This window comes from Molothrus ater, chromosome 11 (genome assembly GCF_012460135.2).
Source record: "Molothrus ater isolate BHLD 08-10-18 breed brown headed cowbird chromosome 11, BPBGC_Mater_1.1, whole genome shotgun sequence".
NCBI classification, from domain to species: Eukaryota; Metazoa; Chordata; class Aves; order Passeriformes; family Icteridae; genus Molothrus; species Molothrus ater.
Window position 1 is genome coordinate 9,005,998 of NC_050488.2, and position 12,297 is coordinate 9,018,294.

Genomic DNA, 12,297 nt, shown 5'->3' on the forward strand with positions numbered 1-12,297 from the left:
TTAAACTACAAAGGTGTAAGGGGACAGAAATATGAAAACAGCCAGCAGCAGTTGTGTAGAGATGATTTTTGGGGGGTGATTATCAGCATTATTATAATATTTGCTATATCCCTGTAAAAGCGCTCAGGTTGCATTCCCAGCTAGCCACCAACAGAACGTGTGACTCTCCTGCTGGGACCCATGTAGGTTTTGACATGTAGATAAAACTATGAAACAGACATGCATGCTTTTCAGGCAGTTCAGATTTGTTTTATTACAATTTTTTAACTGTTAGTATTTTCATATCTGGACATCTTGAAAGGAATTTTAGATTTACAACTTCAAAAGACATTACAGAATTATGTAAGCCCCAATGACAGCTACTCTACTGCACTGTATACAACTTGGTTGCCTCCCTTCCATGTCCCACTCTACACAGCTCCAAACAAGTGAAAATTTGAGACTGGTGCTCATATTCAAGCTGCAGGAAAGTTCATTATATGGAGAAAGAATAAATGATAATTTGCATTCAACTATTTCAGGAATCAAGAAGAGAATACACAGAACTATACATTTTATCATTTTATTAGGAATAATTCCAAGTGGGTTATGAAGAAACGAATCCATTGAGTTTGATGAATTTTCCAAAATTTCCTTATGAAGATATGTTCACCAACAAACAGTAAAACTTCAGCAGAACTATTATACACTGGGCAAAAATAGTCAGGCTGATACCAAAAAGCAACATGCAACATAAAAAAAAGATACAATATAAAGGAAGACAATCTGCTGAATATTAAAAACAACCTCAACATGAGCTCTTCGCAACCAGCACAGAACTATTCTACCCATCAAATCCAATTCACACAAAGGCAAGTTGGGCTGACAGAACCCAAGGATTAATAAAATGTTCCTCAGTGCAGTAGATTTGTATAGTGTTTTAGAGCATTTCCTTGGCTTGGAACAAGCAGAATTAGGAAATCTTTTTGGCAAGGGAGAGAAATAAATACATACGGAATGCTACATTTTTAAATCAGCAGACTGTCTGAGGAATGAAACAGGGCATCAGTAAACTAAGAGTAGCAGGGAGAAAAAAATTAAAACATTAATTTATTGGGGCTCAAAGAGTATTCAAAACAGATCTTAAAGATGTCACAATAACTATATTCAGGCATTTAGGCTAACAAGGGGAATAAAATCAGAAGATACACTTTTTCCAAGTTAAGGAGATTTTTACCCAAGCATATTGCTACCTTTGCAACATGTAGCTCGGTAAACAATAAATTGGCAACGAAACAAGTTGAAACGCTGTAATATCCTGCCCAAATATCAGTTCCAGATACTGTAATAACCAAGATGCAAACTAATTTTGTTGTAACAAGCCTAGACCACTTATATCAAACATGTCCCTGGTGAAAGAGTCATCCAGTTGGAATTAGCGTTTTGAGAGTTCATTTGACAGCCAGTCAAGTCCCTCATACAGACCAGTTCCTTGCGTAGCACAGGTAGCCTGGACATACCACTGTTAATGTAGAACACAAAAATTCCATTTAAATACTGACAAAATGCAAGCTAAGTTATGACAGTGTGTGACACTCTTTAGTGTTGTTAGAATCGTGTGTATGTGTGTTATACCAGTGTTCTTTAAAGGCTGTTTTGTGCTGTATGTAGAATCAAGATTGAACAAATGGAATTTAAAAAATTTTGAGAAGTACATGTAGTGTAGAGGAGATTCAGACATTATCCAGAAATTCAAATGCTGGCTTAGTAAAGGCTACAACATAGCTTAAGGCATCAAGAAACAAATACAGAACTTGTATTTGGTTGACATCCTGAAAACCACTTCTTGTCTCTGAAAGACTGCTCTTTGGGAAGTGAACGTGGAATTATCTACATGAATGGACCTCTGAAACAGCCTCTATGGTCAGGATCTTAGTGTGCCAACACAGGCACTTGGATTACAAAAGGGGGGATGGTTCATGTGAAGCAAACCTGTGCCTCTAAAACTTGAGCAGAGGAAATCGAATGTTTTAGAAGCTACGTAATTTCCTCCTGGAGGTGGGAATGCAGAATGCATTTGCTCTCCCAGAGGACTGAGAAAACAGGAAATCCCATCACATACTTCGTGAAATGCTGGATGTCTGCATTTCAATGACAGACTGAAGTGTTTGTATGTTTTCAGAAAAAAGTGAGAAATAAAACGCCTTTAACAGCTGAACACACTGGATTATACTTCTAAATCACTTATTTTGAACAAGGACCTGAATTATGCATTATGAAGTTTAACAGCAGGTGTGTGCATCTTTCTACAGAAAGAGGTGAAAACTACCCTTTCCCTTAGAGGAACTTTACATTTATGATAAAGAACAGAGGGAGAAAAGAGTTGAGCAGTGAGAAAGCTGAGCACTTACAGTTCTGTTACGCAGAGACTGAAGGCCTAGTTTATCTGTCATTTCACTGATTGCCATGGCGTTGGGCAGGTCCTGTTTGTTTGCAAACAGAAGCAGCACTGCATCTCGCAGCTCATCCTCCTGGAGCTAACAGAAAAAACAGGCCATGTTATTAAATTGCATCAGTTAAGTAAGTCAGTTACTTCAACAAACACTAAAAAAATCTAAATACTGATTTAAGGGTTGTAAACGTTTTCTTTCTTCTTCCTGAAGTCACTAGTAAGTATTGAATGAAATTTAACTAGTATACAACAGAACTCCTGCAATTAAGGAAGTCACCTTTCAATTTAAAAAGTTTAAATTTATGGGCACCTTATTGATGAAATATTTTCTAGCACGAATCTGCTCTTCCAAAATTGTTTTCCCGCTGCATTCCTATCAAGGTTTCATGAATGAAAGGTTCAGACACATTATTGGTTCTCTACAGAGTGGAAATTACAACTTGGTGCACTATGCGACCCAGAATTACCAGCTGAATACAATATGCACTGTACAGACTCCCTAAAACTGTAAAATCCTAAATCTCTTAGGGAACCTGACAAACATGCAAAAATAGAACAGGTCAGTCTAACAATTGTATCTCAGAAGATATTGATATTTACCATTTTCTGCAGCTCTTCTGCTGCTTCCTGGATTCTCTCTCTGTCATTGCTGTCTACCACAAAAATGAGGCCCTATAGAAAGTTAAGCAGATTTGAAAAAAAAGTGTAAATGTGCAGCACTATTCTTAAACCACCAAAATACTCATATTGAATGTTGTGATTGCTTACCTAAGAAAGGGAACAAATTTAACAGAAATTTCTGTTTAAACAATGCATGAGGTGTGTCTGAACAACTACCTAAGTCTCAACTTCAAAATAAAGTTAGGGGGAAAAAATGCAGCAAAATGACATAAACTAACTCTTCCCCCCCTCCCCTTTCACTCACTGTATTGAAAATCACAAGTGCTTCACCATCTCATATTTACCTGAAAAAGCCCACACCCTTAAAGTAATGCCTGAATTTGTTTAAAAAAGTCTGTATCAAGCAGTACTTCTAATGGCATCTCTGTTATTCAAGTGCTCTTACACAATTTGCTCTTAACTGTTCAGTCTGAAAACCTTGCTTTTATCATTCTCTTCAAGGAAAGAGAAGTATCTTTCAGGAGTATTTAGTAACAGGACAGTAATAAGGAACTGAAAGTAAGTATTGCTCTATTGACAACAGTATGGTGGTGCAAGGTCCCTTTTGTCAATCCAGACCTCTATATGTTTTTGTGCACCAATCATATGCATCATGCTGCACACAAATATGGAAACAATTCTATATTCAACAAAAAAACCCCAAAATAAACTCACTGCAGAAGTTTTCTGAAACTAATAAGCAACTTACCTCACTACTTGTCAACCAAAGGTATCACATTAATGTCCCAAAAACTGATGGTAGTCACATCATTGTGAAGCTAGCACTTTTCAATCAACTGGTAACAAGATCTTTTACCATGTTTTAGATGCTCAGCTTACTAAAAACACATATTTTAAGTTTTACATAATTTTACATATTTTATGTTTACATAAAAACATATATTTTAAGAGTTCCTCACAACAAACCAGTTGCTCTGGCACATTACAGAACACTGGTAGATCCTAAAGTACTTGATCATTGAGAGGCTACACTCCCAACTAGGTTTGAAACCTTCAGGGGAACAAACTAGCTTCAACTAGAATAAAATCTGGGTACCCTCAGAAGTTGCAGGAAGTAGTGCAGAGCCTTTCTGAAAGAAAGGAAACAACTTCCCATATGTACTCTACAAAACACATCGAGGCTATACAAAGTAGGTCTTTATTGCCATCTGAGCACTCTTACCTGTGTGTTTTGGAAATAATGCCTCCAAAGAGGTCTAATTTTATCTTGACCACCAACATCCCAGACTGTGAAACAAATGTTTTTATATTCTACCGTCTCCACATTAAAACCTAAAAATGAAGGAGTTCAGTAATTAGAAATAGTTAATTCTAGTGTTAAAACATAATTCTGACCATGTTAAACATAGATACTTCCTAAGGTGCACTTTTCCCAAATATGTATAAAATGGCTTATCAATACTGAACTGATAAATCAAGAAGAAGATGGATTGAAGGGAGAAAAAACATGAATCACTTAAATCCAAGTCCAAGTGGCTGAGCAAATCTTTCAGCCAAACTGTGAGGCTCATGGTGTTTGGGGGAAGTGGTGCTATTGATTTGGTTCCTGTCCTCCTGGGCATCTGCTACTGGCCATGGTGAGTAGCTGGATTCTGGTCTGGATGTCTCTTTGGTCTGACACAGTTATGGTATGGCACTACCAGACAGTCATGTTTGTCTTGATTCTTTTTCTACTACAAAGATAGCATATCCCTGCACTCTTCAGAGGCTGTCAGGTTTAGAATAACAAGAATAAAGATACAAGAACTGGTGATCTTACCAATAGTGGGAATTGTGGTGACAATTTCTCCTAGTTTCAGTTTGTAAAGAATGGTTGTCTTACCAGCAGCATCCAAACCAACTAGAAGGAAGAGAAAACTTGCTTTAGTTCACAAACTGAACTACAACCTGCTGATTTAAAAGCATGCCATTTTACATGCAGAGAATTAGGGGGTTTTTACTGAGAGCAGCTTTTAAACACTGTTAACTCATTTCTGAGAAACTACTGTATGTTCTTCCCCATCTCCTCTACCCTGCAGAGAGAGAACAAGTCATGAAGAAAACAAGCTCAATAAGATGCCTCCATTCACGACCTACAGGCTCACAAGTTTCAAGTAATCTTCCTTAGTATTTGTGTTAATTAAGCTTTATCATTCACGTTGAAAGTTTCTTCTGTGTAAATCAGGAAGATTTTAAAAGCCTGGCAACAATCTGCAAGCAGCACACAGTTTCTAAGTGATCACACATTTGTTACTTCACTAAGCTGGGGAAGGCCTCCCTTACTCAACCTCTTGCAAAGCTCAGCTTCACAGGCACTCCTGGACCAACCCAAGCTGGCACTACACACAAAAGACACTTCTTGTCCCTTATTCCAGCCTCTCCTCCCTTTGCTAAAACATTTCTTTAGCACTGAAAAAACCACAAACAGCAGGTAGTGCTCATCATCCCTCCACATCTACCACAAGGGCTGTAGGTATTCATCAGAATATCATTTCCATACAGTGAGATCCACTAGGATGCTTCCATTAGGAGTCTCCTCCTAAAATGACTGTTGGTCATTACCGAGACCTTCTGCACTTAAATTTGCTGTTCTGTTTCTAAAACAAAACCTAAGCTTGCTGTTTTCCAATGTAAGCTATGTGGTAAATATGGGACACTTCAGAAATAAAATAAAATGAAGCCTAAAAGACATTTTTTAGACATATCACCAATACTGCAAGCATACACTGTCGTCTTCTAAAACTGTTTGTGAAACTGCTTATTGTTAAGCATTTTGGAACACATAAATGTAACTCAAAATAGAATTCTTTCAATTAGAACCCAATACCTAACACACAAGAACCTCCAGAAACAGCAGGTACTAAACACCACAGCACAAAATGTCTCTTTTGTCAGTAACATTTGCCCAAGCAAAAATATCTCCCATCAAAAGAGTTAATTAATGCTTTTGCAAGAAACCAAAGGCTATCCTCATTTTATAAGGATAACACACATTCTTAAGCACTCTGAGTTCACTTCCTACTCTGCAACTGCAATCTATTAAGCTTTAAGTGGTTTGGTGACTTGCCTATTAATAATACAACTGCTTCCTTAGCATTGCAAAAAACGGGGGATTCAAAATTACCTGCTCATTCAGAATGAAACCAAACACTGGAAAAACCTCCTTTTTCTCAAGACACAAACTGCTCTTGCAGCAAACTAATTTAAAAACCCCTATCTATAATTGTCCTATAGTCTAATAGTGTGCATAAGATTAAACATGCCAATGCAGCTTCTTTGGTAATGTCACTGCATGCTAAAAAAAAAAAAAAAGTTGTTTTAATTCTTAATGTCATGACAGCATGAAAGAAAGGGTGTGGGGTGGAAATCAACCATCAAAACCAAGGTTCCTTGACTCTAAAGTTGCTCCAAATGAAATGTAAGGGGTTTGAGTTTGCTATTGTTTAAGTGTTGGTCTCCTTCAAAACCACATACAAACGTGATAAAAAGTCACAGTGCAGCAGAAATTACACAAGAACTTGCAAGTCATGAAACTTGTAAATGCCACAATTTTCCCCACACCAGTTAAGTGTCAGGTCACTTTATAAAACCCTCTAAGCTGACTTCAGAAAGCTCAAATACTGCACCTATGCTGAAAACCAATGTTTTAAACAGCACAGTGCTTGAAACCCAACACTACTTTCATAAAGCTCAACCTCAAGAAAGCAGTTGTAGGACATGTAGACCTTCTTAAGTACATTTAATGCCTGTAAATGATATGATAGGTTTTTTACCAGTAAATAATAATAAGATAATTCAGTGAACCAATTAGAGTTACAACTACAACTCAAAACTCTTCTCTTATTGCTCCCCACCAAAAAAATTACTCTGTTATTAATATAACAAACACTGACAAGATCTGTTAAAATTACCAATGTAAGAAAGATACCACTGTCTATACAAACTGCTCGAGTGTATTTGAGGTTTACACTAACAACACAGATGAAGACAAAGAAAAAAGCTAATCTCATTCCAAAGAATGTACACAAGGTATCAAGATCTATTTGAAGACATGACTCAGAGTTAAGAAATTAGAAACTAGTAGAGAATTTTAAACTACTTGCCATATTACAAAAATATTGCCCCAGTTACCCACTCTACCCTCGTGCACCTCAGTGGTGCTGGCAGAAGGCTGCAGTGCCTGTGCAAGCACAAAGCCCAGACTTTGCTTAAATCCACTCTTACCCACAGCTCTTGGTTAAGCTGTTGGACTTTGCACCAAGGCAGGCTGAGTTACAGGGTTATGGGTACGTGTTTTCTTCTTCTGATTTCACACTTGAGGCAGAAGCTTAACTGAGGGAAGGACCTTACACGAATCCCTGTGACCCTATTTGCAAAACTCTCCTCTTTTGACCAAACTGCAAATGTTATGAAGTCTAAAGAAGCAAGTCATAAAAAGCATAGCCTCCATTCATATTTCTTACTCCAATCTGTAATTTAAAAAAATTTCAGAGCATTAAATCACATTTAATCTTCTGGTAGGAAGTGTAACTACTGCTTTTAGTAATCCAAGAATAAACAGGTTTACATTTGCACTGGAACACTAAATGTAAACCTATGAGCTACTCCTACAACATAAACTTCACCAAGATTAAAAGTCACATCTTAAATCCCCAAACTAAGTAAATTCCCAATTCCACATTTTCACTGATTCTACTGCCTGACTGACCATTGTCAAGACCAAGGTGTAAGACTCTCAATGAGGGGTGTAAGGTTAAGCAATTGTACTGCAAAGCACCAAGATTACAATGAAGTACAAATGGGAAATGCAGACCTGTACTTGCAACCATTCACCTTAAACTGAATCAAACATCCTCTTCCTCTAGCTGGAGAAAAATATCTACAATGCTTTCAGGTGCTGCTGAAAGCAGCTGTGGTTCTAAGCCCTTTACTCCTCTTGAAGAGTGTTTTATTCACAGCCTGTCAGTTGTTTTTCTAAATCTCAAGCTTCTAGTTCACTTGTCCCTGGGTACATCATCCCTGACCACATCACATCCTTCATTAACCAACTTCCTACTCTCATCACTGGTGGCTGAATATCAAGCTGCCTCTGTTATCACAGCACAAAACTTCATAAAAACTACAGAAAGCCAACAGCATGCAAACCAACAGTTGTCTAAAACAACACCTGCCCAAACAAAAAACCAGCTAAATCATTATGATCTGTTGCAGTGACACAATTTCCAAAGAATCTGACATTTTCCACCCAATGTATTTAATAATTACCTTTGTATTTGAAGCTCCTGAGTAGTTACTATATCAGTTAACACTTGCACAATTACACCAAGACACAGAACACTCAATTATGATACTGAAAGGTGCACAATGAATGGGTATCTTTTCTCCCAAGGACAAAAACCCATCACTGAAGAGTTTCACAGACAGGTACATGGAGGGTTAGGACTCAGCCTTTCTACTCTTGATGCCTCAGTTGCTGAATCTGACTTTCAGACATTCAGCCCTATCCCACAGTCCTTTCTTTTCCCTCATGTTATGCCTGTTTACAAAAAAAATGAGTGAATCTTCTTTTCATGCATTTCTTTCAAATAGTAACTTAATATTTTTGAAAAATACTTACTTAAACTAGTACATTTAAAAAAAAACCCCAAAGTTTCAGTAACAGTATAACATTCAATATACACTTCATATCATAAACAGAATTTGAGAACATAAAAAACAAGTGAGTGCTGTTGGTAATGGTCCCTGATGAGAAATACTCAAATTCTGCAGAACTCAATAACACAAAGTCTGTTTTAGGAGCTAAATTAATTCTAATTAGTTTTCAATCTGCAGAAACAGAGGAAAGCTGTGAAAAGGAAGTTATAACTATAAATTAATTGTCTGTTGGTATCAACTCACACAGTATTTTTCCCCTAACTACTTTACCCCATAAAATTATTTCTTAATCGGTATTCTACATATGGAAACTTAAATGTCTGACCTTGTAGAGCCCCATTTTCAAACCATACACTGAACATTATAACCTTAAGGAAAAGTTTTAATTCTATCCCAGTATTCATTCAAACATCTCTGCTCAAAGTGCTGATAGATGATGCAGAATGCTATGAAGAGATTAGTTTTAGTGTTACAGTTATAGACAAATTAGCTCATATTCAGTGTAACATTCTGCTCTAAACATCCAGTTTATGTCCTATAACAGACTCTCACCACAACACACCCTGAGTTCTACTCTCCTATAATACCTAACAAATACAGTGCTGTCCTGTGCCCTGATCCAGCCCGGCATTTTAATACAAGGCCTGAAAATAAAAAAGTTGAATAAATACAAAAATAAATTCATTTGAACCAACTGCTAGAAAATGCACCTTCCAAAGCCATCTCTAACCTAAATTCAACCTGATTTCCTACCAATGAAGAGCCCTGCAAACAATTTAGATCTGCATGACATCACTTTCCTGTTTTCAGTACTTTGTGAAAAGTAACAGAACTACAAATACCACAGACTCTGTCTCATCCTATATCCTACAATCAAGCTCACTTGGAGACTTGACTTCATTCATTAAGAGTCATACGAAGAGTCTGGCTCTTAGGGAGACAACCAAATCACCTCCTTGAGACCAACACATGTACTAAGTTGTCTTGAAGACTAAAATGACTCAGATTATTTTGAAATGGATGAGAGTCTCTAATTTCAAACAGTTAAGATACAATAAAAATTACTGGGTAAGCAATAACAAACTTTACCATCACAAAATATATGGAGAACTTGAAAGATGATCATTTTTAAAAGCTGCACTACTGCGTCTGCTGTGCATATCCAGGCAGGACTAAGGATGGGTGTGTGCCAGGAAGTTTCACAGTTAGAGCCCATTCCCCTTGCTGGCTATATCCAAATGAGCACTTTATTCAGTTCCTTAGGACAAGCTACTTCAGGCAACGACCATGAACCAAATTCCATCCACTTTAGTAACAGAATCTGAGAAAAAATTAGAGGCTAATAACTGTTTGTACATAAAGCTTACAGGGGTGGGTAGGTGGGTGGAAGAAGGCAGGGAAGAACTCGAAGCGGAGGAGGAAATACCAATGCAGTATGTGCTGGCTTTGACCTTTTGAACTATAATCTGAAAGTGAGAATCTTCAAGAGCCACTGGCTTCAACTCCTACACAGTCCGTATCAAGAGAACAGATAATTTTAAAATAAATGGATATTAAAAATAAATCATTATCGGGGGAGACAGTAAAACTAAGCAAGCACGGCAAGAGCTGCCTAGAGGGTTTTATCGGTTCGTACACGAGGCACAAAACTAATGCCCACGGAGGCTGTACCGAAACGCCCTTTCACGAGAGCCAGGATACAGAACTACAGCTCCCTACAGCTGCCGAAAATCGGCCATTATACGGCAGTCCTCACGCCCCTGCTGTTGCACACACCAGGCTTTGTCACATCCAGCTCGCGGAGCCGCAGTGCCGGGGCAGGAGGGCACGGCCGGGCCGCGGGGCTCGCTGGGCGCCCGGCCCAGGGACAGCGGCCCTGCCCGGCCGCAATCCCAGCTTTGTTCCAGGTGCGGGAACGGGGCTCGGCCTCGCCGGGACCGGCGGGACGGGGGAGCGGCGGGCGAGGCAGGGAGGGGAACGGGCACACGGCGGGAGAAAAGGAAGGGCAAATACAGCCCGATGCTCGCCCCCTCCGCTCCCCGCCGCTCTCCCAGCGCCCCCCCCCAGCCCACGGGACGGGCAGAGCGCGGTGTCCGCGCCCCGCAGTCCGGGACAGGGCGATTCCCCCGCCGTGACCCGCGGCCCGTCCCGCGGCCTCCCCTCCCCCCTCCGGCGGGGCTCGGCTGCGCGGCCCCAGACGGTCCGGGCTCTGCGGTGGCCCTCACCCATAAGGATGCGCATCTGCTTCTTGCCGAAGAGGCGCGAGAAAAGCGAGGAGATGGTGAGGCCCATGGCGGCTCCGGCGGCGCTGGGCGGCGGCGGGGGAGCGCTGAGGGAAGGAGGGCAGGAGGGAGCGCGGCCCGGCCGGTGTACGCGCACGGATCTCTCCGCACGCGAGGCGAGCCCGGCAGCGGCGGCGGGTGCTCTGTGACCGGGGACCTCGCTCGGTCTCTGCCACGTCACGCTCGCCGCGGCCGCCCCGGCTCCAACGCGGACACGATCACGTCACGCTCGCCACATCCCCCGGCCGCGGCACCGCCCTCCGCCACACGGCCGCGGCGCGGCGGGGACTACGGCTCCCGGCATGCGCCGCGCAGCTCTGCGACTCGCGCTCATTTGCCATCGCTGCGGGGCACCACGGGGGATGTAGGCGGGCGCGCCCGCCAGCCCCACGCAGCTTCCGGGTCGCGCGGAGCACGCCGGTTGCGGCGGCCCCGCCCTGGCCGGCGGACAGGTGGCAGCCCCGGTAACGCTCCGCTCGGAGCCGCCGGGCGGGGACGGCAACAGGGTCCGCTCCCAGCATGCAGAGACAGATGGGTGAAACCGATCCTCGGAGAGGCTCCAAATGCACCCCAATGACAAGGTCATTTACTAAAGAAAAAACCAAAACCAACTCCCCACAAACTTTAGAAACCCAAACCGAAACAAACGGCTATTATTAATTGTACATATATATACATATAGCGCCACTACTACAGTAATTTTTAGGCATCTCGGGCCCAGCAGGACCCCGCCCTGACCCGCCCCAGAGGCCCCCAGCTGCAGCACGGGGGTGGCACCGAAGCACTCTCGGTTCACGGGCAGGGAGCGCCAGACGCGGGCACGTAAGAGCAGAGTAAAACCGAGCCAAGCCAGGGGCAACGTTCTATGAACAGCAGGGATTGACTTAGCCTTTGCTAAAGAAAAACATCCTTACTTATCTTTATATTTCGATAGTCCTGAACCAGATCCTAACATCTGGCTACTAAGCCAGATAATTGAGGCTGTTCTTCTCATAAAATCATAAAATGGTTTGGGTTGGAAGGGTTGGATCATCTTATTCCACCTCCCTGCCACGGAGAAGCGCCTTCCACTAGATGAGGTACTCAGTGCCCTGTCCAACCCACACCTCCAGGGATGGGGCATCCACAACTGCTCTTAGGTATCATGTTGAAAACCTTATTCTAATTCTAAATTATGTTCTTTTGAACCCAAAACCTGGTGTAAATTAAGATGGAAAGTTGTATTTTAATAAAAGAAATCAATCATACTTTAAATGTAATTTGTGCCCA

General features: G+C 41.3%; 1 protein-coding gene across 1 annotated transcript; it reads right to left on the reverse strand.

The window, feature by feature from the left end:
* Positions 1–548: 548 nt before the first annotated feature.
* ARF4 (ADP ribosylation factor 4) lies at positions 549–11,231 on the reverse strand. Its single transcript, XM_036391277.2, has 6 exons — positions 10,972–11,231; positions 4,872–4,952; positions 4,275–4,384; positions 3,032–3,103; positions 2,391–2,516; positions 549–1,501 (listed from the first exon to the last, which is right to left on the reverse strand). The coding sequence occupies exons 1-6, from the start codon at positions 11,036–11,038 to the stop codon at positions 1,415–1,417; spliced, it is 543 nt and encodes a 180-aa protein (XP_036247170.1). The 5' UTR covers positions 11,039–11,231; the 3' UTR covers positions 549–1,414.
* Positions 11,232–12,297: the final 1,066 nt, after the last annotated feature.